The sequence below is a fragment of the Canis lupus genome, chromosome 9, assembly GCF_048164855.1.
Source record: "Canis lupus baileyi chromosome 9, mCanLup2.hap1, whole genome shotgun sequence".
In the NCBI taxonomy this organism is placed as follows: domain Eukaryota; kingdom Metazoa; phylum Chordata; class Mammalia; order Carnivora; family Canidae; genus Canis; species Canis lupus.
In genome coordinates this window covers 69,498,981-69,526,344 of record NC_132846.1, presented here as the reverse complement: position 1 = coordinate 69,526,344, position 27,364 = coordinate 69,498,981, and the positions used below count along the sequence as shown (strand labels likewise).

Sequence of the window (27,364 nt, the reverse complement as noted above, 5' to 3'; positions counted from 1 at the left end):
TTAGAGCGAAAGATGGCAGAGGTTGACGGGGAGCAGAGGGAGCCTTGGCCAGGGTCACCCCTATCTCCAGAAACCCTGGAGGGCTCTGAGGCAGGATCAGAGTCCCAGGGGACAGAGTCACTTGTGGATGCTCCCTCGGCAGCCAGCTGTAGGTAGTGGAGTGAAAGGAGCACTGGACGGCAAGTCTGAAGCCGGCTCTGCCTCTTTCTAGGCTTGTGTCCCCATCTGCACAATGACAGGGGCCTATGGGAATTGGGGCCGACACTGAATTCAATGCTCTTTAGGCAGCGGTGTGATGGCCCAAAGCTGGGTCTCCAGAGCCCTACTGCCTGGTTTCAAATATTGGCTACACGACGTTTGGCAAGTAAGGAAGCTTCTCCGGGCCTCAGTTTGCACATCTGTACAATGAAGGGTGAGCATCATAGCTGCCTCCTACAGGTTAACAGGAGGATTGAGTGAGTGAATACTAAGTAAAACTTTTAGGACTGTGCCTAGCACATAGTAAGTGCTCAGCAAACGTCAGCTATCCTCCCTTGTTACTGCTGAAGGGGCAGTGAGTCTGTGTCAGCCTCCTCGTCAGGAGTCAGGCTGAAGCCTAAGCCTTGTTTGGAGCTGAGGGGTCAGGAGGACTGAAGGGAAGAGCACCCCACCCAAGGGCCTCGCTGAGGGCTGGACCACTCCACCACGTGGGGGAAGGTACTAGAGGCCCTGCTGGTGGCTCCAGGCCATCACTGCTGAGGAGCAGTGGGAGATGCACCCCCCCCCATCACTTATGCCCCACTTCCCAGGCCACACCTGATGGCATCTTGGCTCTCAGGCCCTGACATGAAGGGAGAATGATCAACAGGGTGAGGAAGGGCAGGGAAGGGCATGGAGGAGCCCCAGGAAGAGGCTGTACAACCCCCCAACACCACTGTTTGGGGCCCAGGAGGACCAACAGCTCTGGTCGCCCCACTGGGTAGGGCCAGGGTGCCGCCCTGCTCTGGAGGGCCACCCACCTTCCCTGGGCTCTAGTCTCTGCTCAGCCCCATCTGGGACAGGCCCAGGACACTCCGCCTCCCCAGGCTCGTTTCTCCATGTGCGCGGTGGGGAGTTGGGCCCTCGCAGCTGGCACTGTTCGGAATTTCCCTGCATCTGAATTTCCCTGCATCTGGAGGAGATGCCCGTCGGCTACCGCTGGGCAATGGGACGAGGCAGGGGCCTCCAGCAGGTGCTTCCTGGCCAGGCTGGCAGCCCACAGTGGGCTGGAGCCCGGTGTGGTGGGGGGGACCCCTGGGCCAAGCCGCATCTTGCTGCTGGCCTAGCGCACGTGGACCAGGTAGTTCAAGAGTTAGGATGCCAGCAGGTGTTAGCTAGGCTGTGTGTGCTCTTCTCCCCTCTCTGGCTGTGCCCCTCAGTTTCTCTGCCCATAAAAGGAGCAGAAGAGGGCTTTTCAAAGGCTTAAGTGAGTTCACACATGCTGTACTGTCCTTACCACGGTGTCCTGCACACAGGCCACGCTCAGCGGCAGGGCTGTGGTCTCCAGGTGGGCTCAAGGTGGCCAGGCCCAGGGCCCTTGCCAACCGCACTGAAGGCAGAGGTACGAGAAGTCCGAGAGGTGACCTTGAGCTTTCTTCTGCCGTCCTGTACTCCGTACTCAGCTCATGAGCAGCCAGGAGCCACCCCCCCGCCAGGACTTGCCTGCTCCATTTCCTCTGCTGGGCACACCACCCCTGGCGCCGGCTCAGCTCTCAGAATAATGGACAGTGTGGGCTGGGATGACCCCCCCAGAGCCCCAACGGGCCCTGGCATGGGCTATATCCTGTCCTCACCGCCCAGTGCCCATCTGCTTAGCCTCTCTGCTCCCCTATCAGAGGGTATGTCCAACTGTACTTGACACCCCCTCACAGACCCGGCACGGGGCCAGGGTGGAGGCCCTCAGTGGGCAAAGGAACTTCCACCCGTGAGCAGGAGGGAGGCTCCCGGCCTCGCCCCCCTCCCTCACCCCCACCTCCGGCTCCCAGGCAGTGTGGGTCAGAGAGAAGAGGCAGGAAGAGGGTTGTAAACAGTCACGTTGTTGGCACATCATTGGGTGACAGAGCATTAGGAGACCTTCTGGACCCCTGGGCAGGGGCGTGGTGGGGGTCCCCTGGGATTTCACTGTGCAGCGTGTGGATGGAGATGACCAAGGTGGCTCCGGTGGCCCCAACACCGCCTTTAAAGTGGAGAAACCTGATGCCCTACTCACTCACTGGGCGGCGTGATGCTTGGAGTGGCCAGGTGGGTGGCTTCTGTCCCAGTGAGTGCTAGGGGGTCAGGTCTCAGGGCCAGGGACCCCAGCGCTGTCCCCAGAGCACCCACATGGCCCCAGCATGTTGATGAAGCCCAAGGGGACCAGGAGGCTTCTCCCAGAGGTGAGCTAGTACCCCGTCCCCCAGCCAGCCCTTCCCGGATGCTCACTTCCCCAGGGAGCCTGATCCTCACCCAGACAGCCACAGCCCACAGTTCACCCTGGACCCATCCGTCTAACAGCTTCCCTTTGCCCCACGGGATGCCTACCTGTTCTCTTCAGCACCTCTACCTGCCAGGCCACCCAACCATGATCTTTGAGTCACCTTCCTCAGGCTACGCTCCAGATTGTCCAGGGCCCTCCACTCTAGCCCCGGGCAGGACAGGCCTGGTCCCCTCCCTCAATCTACCAGCTATGCCTCCGTTAAAGTGCCCAAGGGCATGCCTGCCCTTGAAGGGTGGTCGTCCTCAGTGCTCAGGGTCGGTGGCCAGACTGTGCCTGCGCGTGCCTGAGATGTTTGGAGGTAAGAAAAGAACACCTGGGGCCCATGGCCACACAGACCCCAACACGCTGTGGCTTCTGGCCCGCGGAAGACACAGGGGCGGGGACACAGAGAGCACGCGAGCCCTGCACCCCCACCGCCCACGCGGCCACGGGACAGCGTTACAGACGAGCCCCCTCGGCCCGCAGGGTCGCGCGCACCGGGCGCCCAGGGCGCAGGGGCCCTGCCAGGCTGCGGCGGGTGGAGGCGGTGCTCGCCTACAGGTCGGGGTCCTCGTGGCTGCACACGACGCCCGCGTCCTCCTGGTGCCCGCAGTTGTGAGTCCCCACGCCGGCGTGCGTGCACTCCAGCAGGTTGCGCTCGCTGCCCGCGCAGCGCACGTCGTCCAGCAGGATGGGCAGCGCGCGGCCCTCCCCGAACTCCGCGCGCTTGGCGGCCCGCGCGGCGTGCGCAAAGCCCAGCTGGCGGCACACGACGGCGGCAGCCTTGGTGTCCCAGGCGTCGTCGCACACGGTGCCCCAGCGTCCTCCCGCGAACACCTCCACGCGCCCGCGCCCGGGACTCAGGCCCGCGGGCCGCACCAGGCGCACGGCGCCGTCGGGGGGCGCGGGGTCCGCGGTACCGGGTCGACCCCGCCGCCGCCCGCCACCCCTCCGACCCCCCGGCCGCCGGGTGGGCCTTGCGGGGCGCGGGGTGGGCGCGGGCGCGGCAGCCGTGGGGCGGCGGCGGCGGGGCGCCTGGGTGGGTGCTCGCGCTGGGGGCCGCGGGGTGCTCTCTGCCCTCCGGATGAACTCTGCGCAGAGGAAGAGCCTGCGGTCAGAGCGACCCGCCCCAGCTCTCCACCAGGGAACGCAGACCCCTTGGGAAAGATGTTCCCATCCTGCCCTCCACTCCCACCCCGGGGATGGGGTACCTCTTGGGGACACCGGCCTGGAGCTGGTGCGAGGTGCTTCCTCAGTCATTCTGCAAACGCTGGCCGGCAGCTGCTTTGTGCAGTCTGCCTCTGCGGTGTCCCCCCACCCCTGGTCCTGCCCTCCTGGGAGTGTCTAGTCTGGGAACAGGGATGGGGGAACAGCCCCTCACACTGTTAAGCCATGAGCCCAGTGGAAGGGAAGAAGTATCTGGGAGGGCTTCGGAGAGTAAGTGACCCTTTCTGGCTCCCGTCTGGTTTAGGTGTAAGGAAGCTGAGGCCCCTGATGGGGAGATCTGCTGAGGATCTAAGGCACGCAGGCGGCATGGGAACTGGACTGCCCAGGGCCTGTCCGGATAGGGTGCAGCTCTCCCCTCCAGGCTCCCAAGGCTGCTGGCTGGAGCTGGGGCCCACGCTGACCAGAGCCATGGTGGCACCCCAAGCCTCTGCCCCATCACAGGGCCTCGGTATGTAGGCATGGGGAGCTGAGGTGGGTGACTTCCCTTGTCCACCCCCCAATACATGGCCCTCACGCTCAGCCCTGGTCAGCCCCAGAGATAAACCTCACTCTGCTTGGGACACTCTGCCAGGACAGGCACAACTCCCAGACTTCTCCCTGACTATGGGGAGGGACCCAAGGGTCACCAGTCCCTCTAACCACCCCCCCCACCTCAGCTGAGGTGAAGGCTAAGAAGGGGTCTTGATTCAAGGCCATGAGCAAGGCAGGGCCAGATGCTCCCCCTCCCTGCACCCTGGCTCCCACTCCACCTGTGGGGAAGGGCTTCCGGATCCCCAGGCTGTCAGGGAGCCTTCTGCTTTGGCTCCTGCTAGTTCTGCAGCCTAGACTGCCCCCCCCACCCCCAGTGCACACTTCGTTCCAGGCTCAACCCCCAGCCTCTGGGAACTCCCCACCCCCACCCCGGTCCTGCACTGCTCTGGGTCCCCATGGCAGCTGGCACACACTTCTGTAATGGCCCTGGGACAATAAATGACTTTTCTGTCTGTCCCAGGAGGGACAGGGCCTGGTCTGACTTTTCCTGTGGCTCCAGCATCCAGCACCAAATGGGTAACAATAGAAAGTGCCAGAAACTGCTGAATGAATGGAAAACTCGCCAAGGCCTGAAACCAACCGCAGCTAGGATTAACCTCCCCAAACTCTGAGCTCATTCCTGCCCCCACCTTTTCTCTGCTGGGGGCACTGCTGCCTCAAGGCTGCCCACCCCAGCCGCCGGGTGCCCAGCACCCCTCCTTTCCTTCTCCCCTACACCTCCTCCACCAGCTGTGATCTATCTGTTGGGTACCCTTGGCCCACAGGGTGATTTTTAAGATTTTGAGCACAAGTTGCCAAAATTTGCAAATGGAGAGACTGTATGTAACAACCCAAGAAGGCAGGTTTGTGTCTGTCTTGCTCAAGGTGTACCTCTAGCATGAAGCTTGGCTCTGAGGTCACGAGGACTTGCGCCCACCTCCCTCCCCACCAGACTTGTTGGAATTGAACCATCTCATGGTAGCCCCTAGGGAGATGCGCCTGCCCCCGTGGCACCTTCTCCCAGCATGACTCCTTCTGGTCTTGCCCCCACCCATATGTACCCGCTGCCTCTGCCTGTCCTGAGAGCTCAGAGTGCACCTTGCCAGACACCAGTTAGCCCTATCTTTCCCTCACCCCCTCTGAGGCCTGCAGCCCCTTGGGACCACTCACCCATGGCCCGGGATCAAGGAGCTCCACCCACTTCGAGCATCTAATGGGTGCCATTCCCAATGCTAGGCATCGGGGCCCAGGAGGGACATCCAGAACCAGCTGGAAGGACCCGTATCGAGTGGGGGAGCCGCTGGGTATGGGCTGCAGGTGCTTCCCTCCCCTACTTCACCCTTGTCGGTAGGCACTTACTTTCTTTGGGCACAAAACGGATGAGGTGGCTCCTCACCTTCACCTGGGCAGGCTGGATCCGACACTTGCCGGGTGGTGCCCGTCTGCCGACATACAGGAGGTCATGAGTGCCCGCCTGGGAGCCTGCCCTGAGCCTGTCCCCCTGCAGCCAGGCAGGTGCGCATTCAGGCCCGGGCAGTTGTGCGTGGGAACACCGCGTGGGAACAGCGGTGGCCGTTGGTGGAGTGCACCCTACATGCTCCAGGCCCCTGGGGGTCGAGGAACCCAACTCCAGGACAGAAGTCCTATATTACAGCCTGCCAAGTGTCCGCTCAGCATCTGCTTCAAGAGTGCTAGGGCCGGTGTTCTGATTCAGACCAGGAACTGCCTTGGGAATGTGATCAAATGTCACAGCCCTCTTCTTTCCACCACCTGCCCCCTCCTGTAACTGTGACTGCAGCCTGATTCCTGCACCCTGCCCGGCCCCCACGCCCCACAGCCTTTGGGGAGAGTCTCTCTGCCCCTCTGCCCCTGAATTTTAGTGATGCAGCATCTAAGGGAAAGGTGAGGTTGATCCAAAGATAAAGGGTCAGAGAGAGCCGCAGGGCTGGCAGCAGAGCCGAGGGATTTGGGGCCGTGGAGGGTGGGGTTTCAGAGAGCTGAGGAGAACAGCATCTGAGAAGCGTTGCCAAGGCTCTGAATTGGGTCTTCTTTGACATCTCCGAGGGGCACAAGTAAGGCATGGAATTCCATTTTAATTAGCCTTTGGCTGTCGATCTGTGAGTCTTTGAATGGGACCGACCCTATTCTGGGACTGGCCCACGTGGGTCCAGATTTCAATAGGCTCCAGCAGCACAAGGGGAAGGCCCAAGGGGTGAAGTGGCCATGTGACATGAGGTGGCTTCCAGACAGGCTTGGCAAAAGAGGGAAACTGAGGAGGGATACTGGTCTCTCCCCGCAGGGGTTAAAGAAACACAGCCAGGCACACACGGTTCCCAAAGCTGCAGAAAGAGTGGGTTTTGCTCTGAACCCCAGATAACATCCACATGCTTCAGACAGACCCAGCATGGTTTTGTTCCTTAAGGAAATTATGTAAAAAAAAAAAAAATCTCTATTAGGCAAAAGGTAGGAGATGCACCCCCCAAATGCCACAGTGGTTTTGTCTGGGCAGTGATGGATGTCCCCACCCCATTCGTCCACTCCTGAGCTCTTCATTCCGGGTGTTCTCTAATGAAGCCTCTATGCAGGCTGTTGTGGGTGCAAAAGAAGACATGCTTTCCAAAACAAAAACAAAAAAGAGATGAGGCAGGGCGGGATGGGAAGGGGAAGGAATCTAGCCTATTACTGGCTCCTCCCTCCAGGGGACCTTGAACAGAACTACCTAAGCCTTTGGGGGTCCCCACCCCCATTGCATGGGGAGGATGAGCCAATAGCGAAAGAAAGGTGCCGCTTGGCAAAAGGAGAGGACGGATCTAAGGCAGCCTCTGGCATGAATTACATGCTCCATAAATGTGATATTTCCTTAGAGAAGCACTCTTTAAAAAAAAAAAAAGAGAGAGAGAGAGAGAGAAATAACCTAAATGTCCAAGGAACGGGTAAGATGATTGCGGCACAGTGACTCAACAGCCAATTACCCAGCCATTCAAAACGATCCTTTCGAGAGTGCTGTTGCAACGTGGAAATGTTTATACAAAATAGGGAAAACGAACAAAGAAAAATGCGAAGTTTGCATGTGCTCCTCCACACTGACATAAATCCCAGAGCTAGCAGATTAAAGCCAGAGGGACCTCGGGGAAATGGGAGGGAGGGATGAAAGGAGGAAGTCCTTATATGTTTCTTGATAAATACTGATGTCAATAACGAATAGATTTGTGTATTTAAAAAAAAATTAAAAATTAAAAATTAAAATAAAAAACAAACAAACAAACAGAAAAAGCAACCAAAATGTGTGGTCATCAAGAAATGTCTGAGAAGCTGTCACAGACCAGGGGAAGCTAAGGAGACATGATGACCAAATGAATGGAATGTAGGATTCTGGATAGGATCCTAGAGCAGAAACAGGACAGCATGGAAAAACTGGAGAAATCCTTTAATTAATAGTAATGTACCAACATCGGTCCATTAACTGTCACTAGTGTACCATGACGTCGCAAGATGCTAATAATAGAGGACATCCTTGAGGGGTATACGGGAAATTCTAAACCATCTTTGCAATTTGTCTGTAAATCTAAAACCACGATAATTTCTCAAAATGATTTTTGAGAAGTAAGATGGTGTTTCAGGATTTTTCCAAAGCCAGGATGTTTTAAAGTGAGGGTAACTATCCATGTCGGGGGCTGCCAAACGTGAGCAGGTTCTCTGAGGGCACAAGGGGCTTTGTGCTGGGGGCTGACATCACCTGTGCACACGCGGGGCAACCTGCCCAGGTGCCGAATGGAGGCACAGATCGGTGGGAGGCCAGCTGAGAAGCAAAACTCTAAGGGCTGAGAAGGACCTTGGGAAACATGATCATCCATTTGTTCATCGTATATGCCCGAGTCTTGGCTCTGCGCTCTGGGCAGGCCCCAGGGTGGCACTGACTTTGAAGGTAGGGGGTAGGGGTCAGTCCCTGTGGAGACTCCTGGGCCAGGGGGACAGTGCCCATTACAGGTCTGAGAGCCGTGGGGAGCACTGCTCAAGACCTGGAGGGAAATGCCCCTCGGAGGCAGTGAGGCCTAAGGCTCAGCTCTGGCTCTGGCTGGGAGGGGGGCGCCCACCTTTATGCCATCTCCACTTCTGTAAACTAAGTGGCTGAGATGTCAATGAGTTTTACATGGAAGGAGTCAGAACACGAAACCGAATTAGTGGCTCTACATGTAGAAGCAAAGCAGATGGAGAAGGGCATGGCAGGGTCAGGGAGGTGTTCTGAAAGTCCCAGAATGTTCCAGACAGTAGCCAGCAGGCTGCTTTCACCAGGAGAAGGTGGGACTGCAGGGGGTTGTCTCAGAGGCAAGTGGGGGCTGGGGGAGGTGGTGCAGGGGTGGGGTGCCCCAGGAAATGAGGAGTGACTCAGGTCAAGCCTGTGCTTCTCTGCCCCAGGCAGCATCCTTGGCCCCCTTCTGCCATGAGCAGAGCTGGATTTGAGGCGGCAAATCCAGTTTTAAGACCCAGGCCTGCCTCTCCCCAGCACTATGGACTCGACCAGTCACTTCCCTTCTCTGGGTCTCAGTTTTCCCTTCTGAAAAATGGTGTTGTGAGTAATGCCCTCCCGTAGAGGGTGGCAGAGGGGAAAACAAGGCAATGGAGGTGAGGGGTCCTGGCAGGCAGCAGGAGCCCGGGCAGTGGGGGGTCGGGAGGGGGCTCACCTGGAGGGGTCGATCACTTTGTAGACAACCCCACGGGCCGCTGTGGCACTCGGCACGCCCGTCGACATGAAGTACAGCTCCCCTTGGGCGAGAAACCAGGTGAAGAGTGAGAACCGCACCTGGAATGTGGTCCCGGCCAGCCCCTCACCCCCCTCAGGCTCTGAGAGGGACCCCAGCCTCAGAGAGCCATGCAGGGGGTGTTTCAGAGCTGGATGCAGAGCAGAGAGAGGCAGCAGTGTCCTGGGCCTCCGGCCACTCTACCCGGACCTCACCACATTCTGGCCTCATCTAGGGGACCCAGCCTGGCCTGGTCCATGCCTGGCTTCACTCCCAGCGCCACACACCTCTGGGCTCAAGTGAGGGACCACGGCCCAGCTCCCCAGCCAACTGCTACTGGGTGCCCCCGGGCCCGTGTGGCTCCTCCAGCCTCGGCGTCCCTAGCCCTACGTGGGATGCTTCCCAGGGCTAGTGCAAGCACTAGAGGAGCACAGCACACGCTCAGTGTCAGCTACTGCTGCTGCGATGACTGTCCTCCTCCAGGATCCGGGTCCTGCAGAGCCTTTGAGGCCAGAGACCCTCCCCTGCTGACCAGCAGGCACCTGCCAGGCAGGGGCAGGGGCAGAAGCATGTGCTTGGCGGGTCTCTAGTGTGAATCCCAGGCCCCGCACTTCACCCCGTGAGAGCACCAGCAGCTCTGGGACAGCCCCACTTAGAGGTTCAGTTGAGTTTCCACGATGTCTCAGGGCCCTTGCGAGTTCTGAGCACGTGGGACCATAGATGTTCTCAGTAAATATGATCTTTCTCCCTCCTCACCCTCATCCCACCCCCTGCCTCTCGCTGCCGGAGGCACCTATGCCCAGGAAACAGGCTTCATCATTCCTATCCTACAGAGGTTCAGAGAGGCCAAGTGACTTTTCCAAAGGCACACAGCTGGTGAGTGGTGAAGCGAGGCCTGGATCTCAGCAATGTCTGTTGCCCCCCAGCCCTCGCCATTGGAGGACACATGGTGGCTGGGGGCCCCAGACCCAGACCATGTGTGATTCGGTGTGATGGTTCAGCCATGCTAATACTTCTGTCTTTGTAGGAGGACAGTGAAGAGTTCTCCCCAAGATGGGGATGATCCCCAAGGAGAGACTAAGACAGAGAGAACTCTGAGGAAGGCATGTTTGTGGGGACAGGTGCAGTCAAGGAGGGCTGCGTGGAGGTGGGGTCTAAGAATCAAGGCCCAGGAAACCCAGGGATCCTCACAAAGGGGAAGATATTGGGGGGCAACTTGGGTAACTGGGGTAGACCAAGCTGTGGTGGGAAGCTGGGGACTGGGGAGGGCAGGGTGCCGAGTACTCAATGATTTCTGACCCCCTCCAGGAGCAGCAGTCCTGCTTTGGTGGGGAGTTTGGGGGCAGTTTATAGGTCCCCAAGGTGAAGATGCAACCATACCCTGGCAAGTCAGCCCCTACTTGAGATCCCATAGGCACAACCACGGATTTGCTGTGCCATCCGGGCTATCACTTCCCTCTCTGGGCCTCTTTCTGAGGGACTTGGCCTGCAGCCCTCACACCTACTCTCCAGCCCCCTGGAGCCATCCAAGTCTCTCTGCACATGCTGCTCCCTCAGCCTGGAATTCCCTTCTCCCTGACCAAGCCTGAGCTTAGGGCCCTGCTCTGGGAAGCCTCCAGGGGCCAGATTAGGCGCAGTACCCCCCAGCTCCCACCTCTGTAAAGTGACAGGCATGGACCGGGCACACTCTGGCCTGTCAGCCTCGTCTGCTGGGAGCCATGGCCCCCAACCCCGCGCACAGGCAGGGAGGCCCCACGGGCCCTGCAAGCCCTACCTGGGGCCAAGTTGCCTTCAATTCTCTGTGGTGTGGACTGTCCCTGGAGGACACCAGGCCACCAGAGACCCTTGTTTTGCAATTTGCAAGTGTCGGAACAACTAGAGAGGTGGGAGCCTGATCCTGGAGCTGGAGCCAGTTGCTGGGCTCTGTGCCTTCCAGGGGCCGCCTGCCCAGGCTTGCTAGTGGGCTGTCCCTGGGCCGAGTGACTTAGAGGAGGCTCCTCCTGGCTCTCCTTATCCGTTACTTGATGTCACTCAGAGGGCTGGACAAGGGCTCCTTGGGAACTGCAACTTCCAGGCCCTGCTCCTGGGGCGGGGAGCACCCCTCCTTCCAAAACACATTAACCCCCTACTGACCAAAAGAAAAGGCTTTCAAGACCCAGTGGGCTTGGGAGGGCAGTGGGGGCTGGGGCTGCCTTTTTGAAAATTTAGATTGTGACGGGTGTCATCCAACAAAGGTTTCCCAGACTTAGGCCTGGGGGCTCTGGGCACTGGGCCCTGCAGGAGATACCCCTCCAAAGGCCCCTGGGTGGGCGTTGCCTAGCAACCCTGCCAAGCATCCCCCAGGCCCCACTGGGGGCCCCTCAGCTTTTGTCCAGGGACAATTGGGGCCAAGGACAAAAGCAGGAGGCTGGAGCAGGATCCAGCCTCCAGGGCCCCTCAGCCTCCCCCCCTTCCCTGTTCCTTGCATTGAAAATACAAGAGTCGGAATGGGAACCCACTGACACGTGGGTCAACAGAGGGTGTTCGAGAAGGCGGCGTCTACCTACTTTCTAAAAACAATGTGGCTTAATTTTATAGGCCAGACTTCTTGACCATCAGGAACCCAGGGTGGTAGAGGTCTGGGATACACTCTTTCCCCACCTGCCTGCATTTCCACCATCACAAACCCCTTCCTGGTCCGCTCACTCCATGGCATCATTTGAAGCCTACAAGCAGCCCTGCAGGGGTAGGAGGGAAACTGTCCCCATCTGGAAGATGGGGAGACAGAAGCCCAGGCTGGTGAGGACTGATGCCCAAGCAAGGTCTCAGGCCACTGCACACTTGCTCCCCAGCCTTAAGGGGATTTCAGGCCTGAGACTCCATCCCTGGGATCCCAGGCCAAAGGACCTATGGGGTGGGGGCATCAGTCCCAAGCACAAGGCCCCAGGGCCTCAGGAGTGCTCACCGGCCTCATCCTCAGCAAAGGAGATGATATGAGGGTAGTAGTTGTTAATGAGGCCCGGGAACGCACAGGTCTGGCCTCGACCCATGCAGATCTCGCTGTATCGCCACTGGCCTGTCTCCAGGTTCTCGCGGAGGGACATCAGACGCCTGCAAAGAAGCATGAGCTGTGGGGTCATGCCTGGCATGGTGCCCAGGGGAACCCCACCCACAATCTATCCATCCATCCACTCATATATTATTCATGCAACCAGGATCATACATTATTTGCAGGACCCAATGTAAAATAAGCATGCAGGGCCCTTGTTTAAAAAGTGCCAAGTATTTCAAGGCAGTGATAGCAGAACATTAAACCAAGCGTGGGCCCTTCTGAGCACGGGGTCTGTGCATCCGCACAAGCTGCACGTCCATAAGGCTGGCCCCCAATACTCCTTCGTAGTCTAGTGGTTAGGAAGGAGCTGGTGCTCTCATAAAGCTGGCCCAGCGTGCAGTCTTCCCTGAGTACCTCCTATGCACCAGAAAAAGGCAGGGGAAAGAGACAAGCCAGTCCCCTGCCCCCTGAGCTCAGCCCCACCCACTGACCGGCAGGAGGTGGCCAGGAGCTTCAAAATCCTCCAAGGCTGGTGACCAGAAGTTTGTATATACCCTGGAGCAGCCTCCACTCTGGAGCATGCGGTAGAGCTTGGGCATCTTCAGAATATGATCTTTCCCTCTGTTCCCATCAATCTCCAGGCCCTGCTTGGATGTACCCTCCTCTGAGAAGCCCTCCTGACTGCCCCCAGCGCTGGCTCCTCCAGCACTGTGCACAGGCTCTCTGAGGCTGGACCGGAGTGGACCAAGCATGGGTCTGTCTCCCTGACTCTGCTGTGAAGTGCTTTCAGCTCTGCTGCCCTCACCCTGGCACAAAGCCTGACCCAGCAGAAGGGCTTGGGAAAAGCTAGCAAAATTAGTTGTATCTCTGTGGTGGGATGACTTCAGCACTCCTAAGGGACAGGTGAAGGGGGAAAGGAGAATCAGACACAGAAACAGAGGCTTTGGGGCCACCTGTTTGGCTCAGTCGGTGGAGCATGTGACTCTTGATCTCAGGGTTGTGAGTTCGAGACCTATGCTGGGTATAGAGATTACTTTAGGAAAGTAAATCTTAAAAAAAAAAAAACACACACACACACAAAACAGAGGCTTCATCTAGACCCATTTCTAGAAGGGAAAGCTGAGTGGCAGAGGCAGACTCTCAGGGAGGGGAGGAACTGGAGAGGCCCCAACATCCAGAGGCCTAAGTCAGCGTTGGCCCTCAGCTCCAGCTGCAGATGTGCCAGCCACAAACCAACCCTGCGCCAGCAGCCTGCAAGACGTGAGAATTCTCTGACCAGCCTCGAGCCACCTTATTTCCTTATTTCCACTCCTGGGGAAGCCTGTTCAGCTGTCCTCATGTGGAGAGGCTAGGGTGGGAATGATTTTTTTGTTTGTTTGTTTGTTTTTGTTTTTTCTTTAAGTAGGTTCCACACCCAATGTGGGGCTTGAACTCACAACCCTGAGATGAAGAGATTACTAGATCCCAAGTGCTGTATGTGTATTAACTGACTCAGTCCTCAAACTCTAGTAAGCAAGTACTATTATCATCTCCCTTTTACAGACAAGGAGACTGAAGCACAGAGAGGTGATGTAACTAACTCGAGGTCACACAGCTAATAAGTGGGCGGGAATCAGACCCCGGTGATCTCAGCTGCACTTTTTTTAAAGATTTTATTTTTAAGTAATTTCTATCCTCACGTGGGGTGCGAATTTACGACCCTGAGAACAAGAGTCCCACACACTACCAACTGAGCCAGCCAGGCACCCCCTGGACTTTTTTTTTTTTTTTTAATCTTTACTTGGGATGCCTGGCTGGCTCAGAGGCGAAGTGTGTGACTCGTTCTCAGGGTTGTAAATTCAAACCCCATGTTGAGGGTAGAAATTACTTTAAAATGAGATAAAATAAAAAATGAAGAAAGAAAACGATAAAAAATGAAGAAAGAAAACGAGAAAAAAAATTTTTTTTTAAATCTTGACTTTTTTTAAAGCAATTTCTACACCCAATATGGGGCTTGAACTCACAACCACAAGATCAAGAGCTGCATGCTCTACCAAATGAGCCAGCCAGGTGCCCCTCTGCAGCACTTTTAAAGCCTTGTGTCCAGTATATGTCTTCCTAGGGCCTCTATATTCCTCCGTTTTCCGCTCTGTACAATGGAAGAATGAGGGGATCATGAGGCTTCACAGCTCTCCTCAGGGCAAGAGTCCAACCCACAGCTTAGGAGGTATGTTCTCTTTTCTCTGTCCAGAACCTGTTTGGGGGTATGATGCATCCCAACCCCCACCCCATGCAAATACACACACACACACACACACACACACACACACACACACCTTTAGATTCTCAGTGGGTAGGGTGGCACTGCCATATAGTGTGGGGACTGGGCAGCAAGGTTCCAGGGGCCCCCATGGTCAGACCCCGGTGGGAGCCCCAGCCCCCCTCCCCACCAGAAGGACCTCTCTGGCCTCTTCTAGACCAATGCTCCCTGGAGCCCCAGTCAGTTACTCCAGCCAGAGATCCTGGTTTCCCCAGAAGCCAGGTGGCCCAGAGTCTGTCAAGGAAGTTGTTCGTGTTCCCCTGACCCCCACCTTTCACCTCTGCCCTCCCGCCTTGTACTCTCGGGACTGCCGGCAGGCCTGGAGTCCACGCATCTCAGGTGGGTGGGGAAGATGAACAGATTCGCAATTAAACAAGTGTCCGGTCTCTAGTCTCTCTAGTCAAGAGCTGTGCCTTCACGGCAGTGCTTGAGGCAGCCAGTGAGGCTCAAGAAGGGTATCAAGAGAAAAGGGGGTGGGTTAGGGTGTTTCCTGAGATATGACTCCAGACTTCTTCCCAGAGGAAGAGACCTGCTGGCACCTGCAGGTCCCCATCAGCAAGCAGCTCGGTTCAGTGTGCACCTGTGCACATACGCAGGACACCTGTACTGTTTTGTTTTACAAGAAGCCAGTGGCAGCATCCACTGAGCCTGCTTTGGCACAGGAGCCCATGGGCCACTTACCCACTCATAAAGTCGCCGAAAATGTAGAGGCCGTTCAGGTTGGGGTACTCACAGCCCCGGTACACATAGCCCCCCGTGACCGACTTGCCCAGCTTGTGCGGGTAGGCGAAAATCGGCAGCACGTCATCTGCAGAGTGGGGGGGAAGCTGGGATGAGCTGGCAGGTCAGCCCCTCTTCCCCAAGGAGCTGGGTAGGTCTGAGTCTGGAGGGGCAGAGGGAGGTGAGGTCCCGGGGAGGGCCGAGGTGGGGACCCCAGAGAGTCACCACGGGAGGAGGGTGCATAGGGCTTGGGTAAAGCAGGGAGGAGAGCATGGGTTTGCAGGGATGGGGTGGGTGGGGAAGAGAGCCAGGAGCAAGCCCAGCGGGCGCTGGGGAAGAGGGGAGGCAGGGGCATCCAGGATGGTCCCATGGAGACGCGAGGGGGGCGCACACCGCATGGGGTGGGGGACGGATCCGGGATCGGAGAGTCTCCAGGGGCGCAGGGAGGTCTCGAGGCGACGGGGGACGTGGAGGGCACGAGGGAGGCGCGGGGAGGGGGGCTGCGGTGTGCAGATCCGAGGGTCGGGGTGGGGGGTGGCTCACCGAGGGAGGCGTTGGCGCACAGCTTGCGGTCGTAGCACTCGTAGCCTTCGCGCGCGCGCCAGCCGTAGTTGCGGCCGCGCTCCACCAGGTCCACCTCCTCGAACTTGTTCTGGCCCACGTCTCCGCAGAAGAGGCGCCCGCGGCCCGCGCCGGTCGCCGGGTCCCCGCGGTCGAAGGAGCAGCGCCACATGTTGCGCACGCCCAGGGCGTAGACCTCGGGCCGCGCGGCGGGGTCGCCCACGAACGGGTTGTCGCGCGGGATGCGGTAGAGCGGGCCGCGCTCGTTGTGGTCCACGTCGATGCGCAGCACCTTGCCCAGCAGCGCCGACCTGCGGGCGGGGGGCAGGGGGGGCAGGGGGGCTGGCGGCGCCGCAGCAGGTGCCCGGCTGGGTCAAGGTCAGCCTGGGCTGTGGGGCCAGACGCCCTGGTTCAAGTCCTCCCTAGCTGCTCACCAGCTGGGTACCCCCATTCATGCATTCATTCATTCATTCATTCATTCATTCAGCATTTACCAGGCACCTCCTTATGCACCAGGCTGCAGAGGCATTGGACATACACACCTTCTATTGCCCCACCTCATCCTCGCCACCAACCTTTTAGGTGTAGTGGGCGCTACTGTGATGCTCTGTTACAGCTGGGGCAGCGGAGCTCAGGAAGGTCACGTAACGTGCCCAGTTGTCACACTGCTAGTAAAGGGAGGGGGCTGGGATCCAGCCCAGGCAGTGGGACCACAGAATCCCAAGCTCCTAGCCCCAACACTCTTTCCAACCTCCCCAACGCCTGTCTCCCCGCTGTAATTGTTAGGGTGCTCCCTCTCCTTCCTGCCTCCTTATCGGGTTGTCCCAGGGAGTGAAAACAGTCCTAAAAATGACTCATATTTGCAGTTTTCTCCCAACACCCAAGACGGTGATCGGCGTGGAATAGGTGCTCATTCAGCGTTTGGCGAGGGAATGGCTGCAGAGTCTAGTGCACCATATATGAGTAGAGGTCGGGGCTCAGGGAAGCGGCAGGGGGGGAGGGCAAGGAAACACGGCAGATCTCAGGGGGAACTGGGAGGCTGAGGTTCTTGCTTTCTCTCTCACCATCGAGGGCATTGGGGCAGAACCACCATATGTCAGAGAGCCAGACAGGCCTCGGCGGCCCTTCACCTCACACTGCACACCCACCACGCCTACCTCAAGATGAGGCCACCAGGTTGCAGAGGGGGACAACTTGCCAGCTCCCCCCAAGCAGCTCTGGACTTGAACCTAGGCCACTCCCATGGCACCAGGCAACAGCGGCTTCTGGATGGAGGAGACCTCAGGACTCGTGCTCCAGAGCCACGGAGGACAGGAGTGGGGCCCTATCTCCACATCACTTCCACGGTGAGTAGCTTGTGGGTTTTATTCATCCCATGACAAAAATGACACGCGCTGGCACAAATCTGCAATGTGCTTGAAGACGCTTTGAGGAGAGCACACCTTAGGCATCTGTTTTCTGATGCACCTCCCTACCACCTTGCTCTTCTCGCTGTTAGCATTCTGGAGCACTCCCCTCCTCACCCCCTCACCCCCGGCTGCCTTTCCAGGAGGGACTGTGTGGTGTGCACATTTGATCAGCCGTGTACCCTCATTCTGGCACGGAGTCCGCACCCAAGCCTCCAGCTCACCATCAGACATCTCACAGGTGTCTTCTTTAACCGTGCAAGAGGCTCCCACCCAAAGATGCCCCACAGTTAATCCCCTATCATGGTCTCACCCCAAGGAGTCCCCCGCACACGCTCCAGCCTGCTCAGCACCAAGCCCCAGATGACACCCCTGCGCCCATACACTGTGCCGCCAGCTTCACTATAGAAGTGGGCAAAACTCATAGCAGCAAAATAATGTTTTAAGTTCTGTCCAATTATCCACAAATCCTTAATTTCTATTTTCCCAACTCCATCGCTAAACACATCCCAAACATGAGAAAGCTGCAGTGATTCTTACACTGTCATATATGAAAGCACAAGTCACAAATTGTGAACACGTTAATTACTGTAATCAACATCATCCTTCTATTTTTACTTTCTGGGCTAAGGAAGGTTTTGTCGTTTTAGCTAAGAGAATGGGGGAGGCTGCCCTAGATATCTTCATCGACACTGTGTGTGTGTGTGTGTGTGTGTGTGTGTGTGTAGTAGAATAATGGCAGGCCATCTGCTCAAGCCAAGAAGTAAATAACAACAGCAAGACTATGCCTCAGTTTCTGGGCCATCGTGGGTGACCCTTGGGACAGAAAACCCTCCAGCCCGTACGGCCCTGCTCCAGCAGCTCACGCTCCCCCTTTGGTCTGGGAAGGCTCCCTTTTCTTCCTCTGGGTCAAGCAGGGCTGGGCTGACTTCTGATAGAAGCCCAGCTTCCCGGAGACTCTCTGCTGTCGCTTATCAGGTACCCGAGACGAGTGGGTTCTGTGCCAGCCCTCCACAAACACGATCACCTTTGCTCCTCACGACAAGCCTCCCCTGGAGATTACTATTCTTCCCTCCGACTGGTGAGTGGAAGTGGCTTGACTGGGGTCCCCCGCTGGCTAGCTGCAGACTGGGCTGGGGCCCGAAGCCCTTTCTACCGCCCTGCACTGTGTGGCTGAGGAAGGAACTCCCCCTCCAGAAGAGCATGTAAACCAACCCACCGCCCAGTCAGAAGCAGAACATACTTGTTTTGGGCATTTCCGAACTTTCCAAAGGGGTCTCCGGCCATCCCGCCATCACCAGTAAAGATGTAGAGATACCCATCATCCCCGAACAGCAGCTGGCCCCCGTTGTGGTTTGAGGCTGGTTCTTCGATCTCCAGGATTATCCTAAAAGAAGATAAGCCACCCCCACCAAACAAACAAATAAACAAAACACCAACCTCAACCAAAAACATAAAACAAGATCACAGCAATAAAACCTCCTCTTTTGGATGCCATTTCACAGTTGAAAAGACTTTTCATATCTTTCATAGCAGGTGATTTTTATGAGACTCTAGTAGGCAGGGCAGGGATAATTCCCTCCACGGTGCTAATGAGGAACTGGAGTCTCAGAGAGGTTGAGCAACTTGCCCAAGGTCACACAGCCCATAGGTAGCAGAGCTGGGACTAGAACTCAGGTCTTCCTACCACTCCCCACCACTAGCTCCCCAAGTTATGATCCTGTGAAACTGTGGACCTTGTCACCGGCCCAAATGGTTTCTTCGTAATCGTAGCTACCTGCATACCAGCCACTTAAGCCGAGCACTTTCTACACATCCCCTTCATTTGTTAGGTAGTGTAACTTCTAAGGAGGTGGGGTGCACCGTGTGGGTTGTGCTCAGCTACCCAGCCCCTCAGCGATCTCCTTTACTGCCAGGCCAGAAAGCCTTCTGCTCCACGGCCGGCCAGCTGGATTCCGGTTGGGGTTTGCCAGTGAAGGGTAGAAAGCAAGAGGAAGGGAGAAGCCACGCTTCCCTGGCTCCTGGAGCTGCCTCCCGAAGTGGTAGTTGCACAAATGGGAACAGTGGCTCTGGAAGGTGGACTCTTGGGTTTCCACCCAAACATCTTGGTACCAGGAGCAGCAAACTTAGCAACTCAAAGACCTTTTCCCTTCTGTTCCCCTGGCTTCTTGCAATTACTGATCTTCGGATAACTTTGACCTTCCTCCTGTCCTTCTCCAGATCCTTCCAATGCCTCTGTAGCTGACTCCCTGTTTGCTTAGGTTTTCCAGGACTGGTCACCAACTTACTAATCCCTTATGAATACAGTTAAGAAAAACCAAGGCACAGAAAGGTCAAGTAACTTGAACCCAGGACTTCAGGGCTCCAGGACCAAGACTGGAAGCCTTTCCACTGAGGCCAACACTCATGATGTGGGGGGGGTGACACAGAGCCCCAAATTCCAAGTCCTCCCCGGACAGGACAGCTCAGACGGGCAGGTGTCCACCTCCCCTGGGGATCCCAGCCCTGGGAACAGGAACTGACAGCTGATTCAGGCAAAAAATGACCACTCTGTTCTGCCCTGAGCCAGCCGTGCCCACTTCTCCTTCTATGTGAGTCAAGTTCTAGGCTTGTGCTTGGCAGGGACCATAGGACCCTCACCGACACTCACTCTGAAATACGTTCATCTGGATATTGTGTGTCCCACCTGCAGTTTTTATGTGGAATCACTTTTGATTTATTTTATTTATTTTTTAAAGATTATATTTATTTATTTGAGAGTGAGCTCGAGCAGAGCAAGAGATAGAGCACGAGCAGGGCTGGGGACAGAGGGGGAGGGAGTAGCAGGCTCCCCACTGAGCAGGGAGCCAGACTGACACTTGATCCCAGGACCCTGGGATCATGACCTGAGCCAAAGGCAGATGCTTAACTGACTGAGCCACCCAGGTGCCCCAGAAATTGCTTTTTAAAAGTCACCGATGAGGGCAGCCCAGGTGGCTTAGCGGTTTAGTGTCGCCTTCGGCCCAGGGCGTGAGCCTGGAGACCCGGAATCGACTCCCACATCGGGCTTCCCACGTGGAGCCTGCTTCTCCCTCTGCCTGTGTCTCTGCCTCTCTGTGCATGTGTGTCTCTCATGAATAAATAAATAAAATCTTAAAAAAAAAATAAAAATAGGGATCCCTGAGTGGCGCAGCGGTTTGGCGCCTGCCTTTGACCCAGGACGCGATCCTGGAACCCGGGATCAAATCCCACGTCGGGCTCCCGGTGCATGGAGCCTGCTTCTCCCTCCTCCTGTGTCTCTGCCTCTCTCTCTCTCTCTCTCTGTGACTATCATAAATAAATAAAAATTTAAAAAAATTTTTAAATAAATAAAAAATAAAATAAAAATAAAAAAATAAAAGTCACCAATGGAGTACATTCATTCTGTCCCTTTGTCTCTCCTTTGTGAGAGCCATGTGATAAACTCGGTGTCTCTTGCACAGCTGGTTTGTACAAACTTGTGTCAGATAATGAGAATTACGCTTTCTCCTTTTGCTCTGGCCGCCAGGATTCTCATGGTCAAAATTAATGCTGCATGACAAGACCTACATTAGCCCTCACGTTAGCCAGCATATTTGATTCCTTCTCCTGTTTACACTCCCAGTGTCACAATTTTACAGTTTTATTAAGTGTACGATGTGCCAGTATTTGCTTATTTGCCTCAGATTGGTCCTGGTTCTGCCCTTACCTGCTCTCCATTTCAGAGACCCAGATCCTGCAAACTACATTTCCCATGCTCCTTTGCTGGCTGGCCTCCAGCTAAGGTCAGCTGATGGAAGGCACTGGAGGAAGGGAGAAGCCAGGGTCTTTCTCCCCAGCTCTCTCTCTCTCTCTCTCTCTCTCTCTCCTCCAGCAATGTCTTGGCAGGCGCTGTTCCTCCCCCGTGGCCCCAGCTCCCTTGCCCAGGCCCACTGTGGTTCCAGCTGCCACCAAGCGGCCCCAGCTCCAGGGCTCTAGTAACCCCACCTTCCCACTTTGTCCTTCCAGCCCTGGAGGTGGAGGCAGCTTCCTCCCATTGGGAAATTCAGGGTTACCTTACTTCCTCCTCAGGTTGTTCTTTCATTCCTATCACCTGAGTAGCTAATTCCCAGTATCAAATCCTGCCTGTTGAACTGCCTGGTACGGGGTTTATTTTCCTGTTGGGTCAAGACTGATCCATATGCCCTTCATGCCAGGCTGGGTCAAAGCAGTGGGGGGGTCGGGGGGGCACAGATAATACAGAAAGCAGGCTCGTGTTGAGAGGAGTAGCTAAACCTGCTGGGGGCAGGGATGGGCAGAGGGTCCAGGGAGGAGAAGCGGGAGGTGGGGCTCAGGAGACAGATGCACCCAGATTCCAGCTGTGATGCTTCCCAGCTGTGTGGCCTAGCAGCTCATTTTACCTCTCCGAGCCTCCACTTCCTCACCTGTGAAGTGGGGAAAATACTACTTCCCCTGTTGGGCGTCAAGAGAATGGAACGAAATGAACCACCCACAGTGGCTGATCCAGGAGCCTGGACACGATCCTGGGAGGCTCTTCTGCGACTGTCCTTCCCTGAGCCCAGCCCCCTCCCCGGGGGTGACCAGTGCAGGCACACAGCATGGATTGGGGCGGTCACATTCCGGCACCGGCCAGCCCAAGCTCAGCCCTGCTCCCCCCCGAGCCGGGGCCCCCCTCCCCGGGAGACCACCTCTCAGAGCCGTGGTCCACGGTGTTCATGTCGTCAGCGGACACCCTGAACTCGCTGATGCGGATCCACTCGTCGAAGCCGGACCCCACTGAGTAGTAGACGTAGAGCTTGCCGTTGTGCCGGAAGCCGGGGTGGAAGGCTAGGCCCAGGAAGCCCCGCTCGTCGCCCTCCCAGGGCGAGGTGAGCACCGCCCGGCTGACGTTCAGGAAGGGCTTGTCCAGCCGCGAGCGGTCGGGCAGGTAGGCCCACACCAGCCCCACCTGCTCGGCCACGAAGAAGCGGTGGGTGCCGTCCCGGGCGTGCACCATGGCCACCGGGTTGCGCAGCCCGTTGGCCACCTCCTCCAGGCACAGCTGGAGGCAGCCCTTGGCGTCGGCCACCACGCGGCCCAGGTTGGAGTTGAGGTTCTTGTTGACCAGCAGGCGGGGGAAGCAGTAGTCGGCGTCGTCCAGCGACAGGTAGCGGCAGAACTTGGCACGGTTGCCCTCCAGGGCCCAGAGCTCTCGGTCGGGCGACAGGTGGCGGAACAGGCCCCGACACGTCTGCCACATGTCCAGGCAGTAGTCCTCGCAGAGCCCGGGCACCGTCCTCAGGGGCGTGGACGGGTCCTCGGCGTCGTAGAGGTGGGCCGCGTACGGCGAGCATTCCTGCAGAGACAGGGCGGCCCAGGGATGCCGGGGGCAGGTGCCGGCCGGCTGTGTGACCGCTGGCCGGGCACCCCCCTCCCAGAGCCTCGGGCTGCTGGCCTGTAAAATGGGGACAACGCCATCTGTCTGGAGACACGGCAAGTCTCACTGAGGACAGCAACCCTCGGCCTCCTATCTCCTCACCTCCTTCCTCCTGCCTAATGCTGCTGCTGCCTTTTTTTTTTTTTTTTTTTTAAGATTTTGTTTTATTTATTCGTGAGAGGCACAGAGAGAGAGGCAGAGACACAGGCAGAGGGAGAAGCAGGCTCCATGCAGGGAGCTGATGTGGGACTCGATCCCAGGACCCCGGGATCACGCCCTGGGCCAAAGGCTCAACCGCTGAGCCACCCAGGTGCCCCTCTCTTGCCTTAATGCTTCATTATTAGCACAAATAACCACAACTATCACTGCTACTCCTAGCAGCAGCTGCCCTTGAGCACCTACTGTGTGCCAGAGAGGCTGCGGCAGTTTCATTTACTTCCTCTTTTCATTCGATGCCTCTGCCCCGTATCTGCATGACTCGTTCCTTTGCTTTCTTTAGATCCCCACTCAGGGGACACCTCCTCAGAGAGGTCTTCCCTGACCACGCATCCACCACTCCACTACTTCCTAGCCTCTGACTCTGCCTATAAAAACAACCCCCCCAAAAATGGCCAAACCAAAAACTTTACCATTACCTGGTTATTATAATTAAAAAAAAAAAAAAAAAAAAAAAAAAAAAACCAACCAACATGCTTGCTTGTTTACTGTCTGTCTTCCTTGGAACCTAAATGCCACGAGGGCAGGAGTTTTGCCTGTCTGGCCACTGTGTGTTCCAGAACCTAGGACAATGTCTAGCACACAGTAGGCCCGTGGTGAACACTTAGGGATGTGCTGGATGTCAACTGATCCGCCCCGCCCTTAATGGTGAATGGGTGCTCCTACCTCCAGGAGTCAATCTTCACAAGAACCCATGAAGGGGAGAGAGTTACAGATGGGGAGACTGAGGCACAACTCCTCCCACATACCAGTGTCATTCAGTGCCATTCGGTCAGCATGGAGGAGTCTGGGTTTGGGGGGGGGGCGACCCCACTCTCCCCAGCACCCCGGAGGCTAGCACATGTACCTGTACGAGTTGATAACACCCATGTCCATACATTGCCCTGGCCCCGGAACCCCTTCCTCCACCACTAAGGCACCTCAGCCAGGGTCCTGGGCTGTCCTCTGGGGCAGACGGAGCAGCCACCCTCAGCCTCCCTGACCTCCCACGGAAGGCTCCCCCACTAATGAGACACCGGGGAGCCCACCCAGCACCCAAATGGGCACGATCTGTAATGCAGAGCACTTAATGCCTCCTGCAGCAAAACTTTGAGCCCTGGGAGGAGGGAGCTGATGGGTAAAGTGTTCTGTCCTCCTCCCAGCCCAGCAGACAGTCCTGATTCATAGTTTGGGTGGCTTCTTGGACCCACACTCCTGCCAGTTCAAGATCAAGTCACTCTGAGCACAGCCGAGCCCAGAGCCGCCTCCCTGGCTCGGCTCTGCCCCCATTGCTCGTGCTTCTGGGTCCTCTTACCCCAAGAAGGAAATAACGGACGAGCTCTGCCCCTGGTTCCGCTTTCTGGGAGCCCAGGCGGAGGTGACAAACCTGACCAGACCTCACCCCAGCCTCCAGCCTCCCGTACCCACCCCCTGAGAGCTGAGAGGGGCCCCCGTGTCACTGTCTCCCCGGCCCCAGCCTGAGAGCCAACACAGGGGCACCAGCACTGGCTGATCCAGCTCTGCCCACAGCTCTGCCATCAATCAGCTCCTGCCTCCTGCTCACCTTCTGTTTCCTGACACATCCGGCCAGTTTCACCTCTGAGCCTCAGCACACACTGTTCCCCTCGTAGGCACGCCCTTCCCTCCAACACAGCATTCTATTCATCCTTGAATAATAACCACGGCCACTGGAGAAATAGTGCTAACGATAATAACAGCTCTGGGCATCTGGGCAGATTGTGGGCCAGGGCCAGGCTGGGTGCTCCAGTGAACCCACATCATTTCCCCCTCAAGGCACCCAACTGGCACCAGGAGGTATGTTCTCATTCCCATCATACAGATGGGGAGAAGAGGCTGAGAAGGAAGCCCCTAACCAAGGTCACAGGCCAGACTGGACTAGCCTGGGGTTGGAGGGTGGGAGGAAGGGAGAAGCCAGGCATTTCCCTGGTCCACTGGCTGGCTCCTAACCACCACCCCCAAAGCCTACTTAAGTGTACCCCACCCCTACCCAGAGCAGAGGCCTCAGCTCCGCAGGCTCCATAAGAACCTCCCTCAGGGGGGCTGGATGGCTCAGTCAGTTGGGCGTCTGCCTTGGACTCAGGTCATGATCTCAGGGTCCTGGGATCAAGCCCCACATCAGGCTCCCCGTTCAGCGGGAAACCTGCTTCTCCCTCTCCCTCTGCCCCTCCCTCCACCACTCATACTCTCTCTGTCTCTGTCTCAAATAAATAAATAAAATATTTTTTAAAAAAGAAAAAACAACCTCCTTCGGTTAGAGCCCCTGATCTGAGCAGAGGTCATTATTTACGTCTGTGCCTGGCACCCTCTGGCCCCTGCCCCATCATGAGCTCAGCAGGCCAAGGTCTGGACTGACTCATCTCTGGATCTCGAGAGGGCTCAGAGGATGCTCCTCCCACGGCAGGGGAGTCACTGACAGACCCACACTCCCCTCCTCGCTGGCAGGGCCAGGCTGGGTTCCAGCAGGAGGCCTCAAGGGGCAGCAGGTGGCAGACTGCCCTCTTGGATGTGTGTTCAGGCTCTGGGCCAGGGGCAACTCCCTCCGTGTAAACAATTGTGGTCACACCACGGCCTTGTCCTCCTGGTACCTCTATTGCTACTGTGAGGCTGAAGGCCACTTGGTGGTGTGTGGTCAGTCTCTGGTCAGTCCCTGTCCCAGGCCTAGATGAAGAGACCCCGTTTCACATGTCCCACTTTGCCAGTGAGGGCTCTGTGCCCTCATGCCCATGTGCCCATGGTTCCCCTGGAACCTCCTAAGAGTCCAGCTAGCAGCTGTAGGGGGGCCAGGAAGGGTCTGTGTGCACACACGCCTCACTTAATTTTTGCAAGGCAGGGCCACTGTGACTCCCATTAGATAGACGAGGAACTGAGGCTCTAGGAAGGCTACGTGTCAAGAAGTGGTCACCTCGGGGCTCAGACCCAGCCCTCATGACGCCCAGACTGATGCTCTTCCCAGATTAGTCAGCAATGTTTCATTCAGCAAGTGTTTACCGGACACTAACTGTGTGCCAGGCACCGTTCTCAGCTCCAGAGACACAATGGGGGACAGAAAGGACTTCTGGAAGCCAATCTGAGTGCCCTCCACTCATCAAAGCCCAGTCCAGAGCTATAGAGGCAGCAAAGAGGGCCTCCAGGGTGTCAGGCTGGAATCTTAACATCCGTGCATCGAACACTGGGCCTGGCAAGCCCTTACTCATGGCCTGTGTACTCTTACTTACATACAATGCAAACCTGGTGCTCAGACCTGAGTAATCCAAAAGCAGGACACGACAAGGGAGTGTAATGATTGCTGCAGGCAGGGATGATCAGGAACTGGCCTCACGGTGGTCAGTGGAGGAGGCAGGAGAGAACCCAAGAAAAACCAACCTAGTATCACACTGCTCAGCTGTCTGGGCCATTCGGCACAGGAGCAAACTGCCTGCTGCCCTGAAATTGCCACTGTGGAGCTGCTGACATTCGTGACTCATGGTCCTGAGCCCCAAAGGTTTCTTACGTCCACCACCTCTTCCCTAGGAAGGCCGAGTCTTTGTACACAGTGTTCTCTTGGGAGGATATTTCCTCCTCTCCCATTTCCACATCTGGCAAACTCCTATTCATGACTCCAGGCCTAGCTGAAAAGTCTTCTCTGACTCCTCCATCCTCCCAGGGCTCTGATGCCCCCTCCGGCCCTTGTGGATGCTCCCACAGACGGTATCTGTCAGTATCTCAGACATAACATCATCAAAATGTAACTCTGTAGCTTGTGGGGTGAGCTCTCCACTTGTGCTGTCACCCTCCCCTCCCCCCCCCCCTTGTCAGAGATGGCTCAGCTGGGTCTGCCTGGCTAGGGCTTGTCTGTCTACCCCACAGACTGTGCGACCCTCCAGGGCAGGGGCTCCAGGGCCCAGCACTTTAAGAAAACAGGCAATATGGCAAAATCCTTAAGAGGAGGGTTTTGGAGTCAGAGTGCGCTGGAGAGTGAGTCTACCATTCGGTGTATGATCTTGGGCAAGTCCCTTAACCTCTCTGTGTCTGTGTCTTCGTCTGTAAAAGGGGAAAGGAATTCCAGCCTCCAGTTGTTGGGAGGAATAAATGAGATGATGCACGTGTTGTTCAGTAAATGCTCAAACAATATGACCTATCCAGATGCGAAGTTTCCTCTTCCAAGAAGCCTTCCCTGACTTTTCCAGGGAAAGTATGGTCTTTGTCCCTGTGCCCCATAGTGTTCAGTCACCCCTGGGAAGCCTTCTGTGTATTCTGGTGTGTCTGTCTCCTGACTTGAACAAGGGGACTTTTGAGGCTGGGCCTGTGATTTGCCAACTGCCTCTGGGCCCAGGAGCCGGCACAGGGCCAGCTCCTAACAGGCTCTGGGGAAATGTCTGTCCAGTGCATGTATCTGCAGAGCATGCTCCACGTAGATTTCCATCAGAAACCAGGCTTTGATGACTTCAGGTTATGCAGAGAGGCAAACCTCAGTTATACAAGAAGTTTGTGATGTGGACAGTAGGAACCTGGATGCCATGTGTCACTAGCTGCCTTTTCTCCTCTTGATGACACAGGCATCAGTTGCATGAAGGTGAAGCCTGAGAAAAGAGTCCGAAGGGGCCAGGAGGGACCATCACCCTCCAGCTAAGGAGCCATTGGGCATCTGGAGGAGTTGTGGCTGCCAGATGGGGCAGGTTCTGGAGGGGACTGTGGGAGCGAGCATGCTTGCATGGTCTCCCTCCGGCCTGTAGTCCATCTCCCTGAGACAGATGTGAATGCTTGAATGCTGTCATTGAGTGAAACTTATA

General features: G+C 56.7%; 1 protein-coding gene and 1 long non-coding RNA gene across 3 annotated transcripts in view; one reads left to right on the top strand and one right to left on the bottom strand.

Annotated features, from left to right (window-relative positions):
* Positions 1-2,033: 2,033 nt before the first annotated feature.
* HHIPL1 (HHIP like 1) overlaps positions 2,034-27,364 on the bottom strand; it is a 43,332-nt gene continuing 18,001 nt past the window's right edge. The window contains exons 7-14 of one of the 2 annotated variants that reach the window (XM_072839902.1): positions 21,652-22,298; positions 18,210-18,353; positions 15,543-15,871; positions 14,961-15,087; positions 11,894-12,039; positions 8,893-8,974; positions 5,570-5,652; positions 2,034-3,564 (exon numbers count right to left, since the gene is read on the bottom strand). In XM_072839902.1, coding sequence (XP_072696003.1) covers positions 3,029-3,564; positions 5,570-5,652; positions 8,893-8,974; positions 11,894-12,039; positions 14,961-15,087; positions 15,543-15,871; positions 18,210-18,353; positions 21,652-22,298 — 2,094 coding nt within the window. In that variant the 3' untranslated portion in view covers positions 2,034-3,028. Of the gene's footprint in view, positions 3,565-5,569; positions 5,653-6,095; positions 6,627-8,892; positions 8,975-11,893; positions 12,040-14,960; positions 15,088-15,542; positions 15,872-18,209; positions 18,354-21,651; positions 22,299-27,364 lie in introns of those variants that run through there. The other variant, XM_072839903.1, reaches the window with a different exon arrangement.
* LOC140640463 (uncharacterized) lies at positions 7,970-20,860 on the top strand. The gene is made up of 3 exons (XR_012037183.1): positions 7,970-8,135; positions 16,632-16,906; positions 17,945-20,860. It is a non-coding gene; the product is annotated as an uncharacterized lncRNA (long non-coding RNA).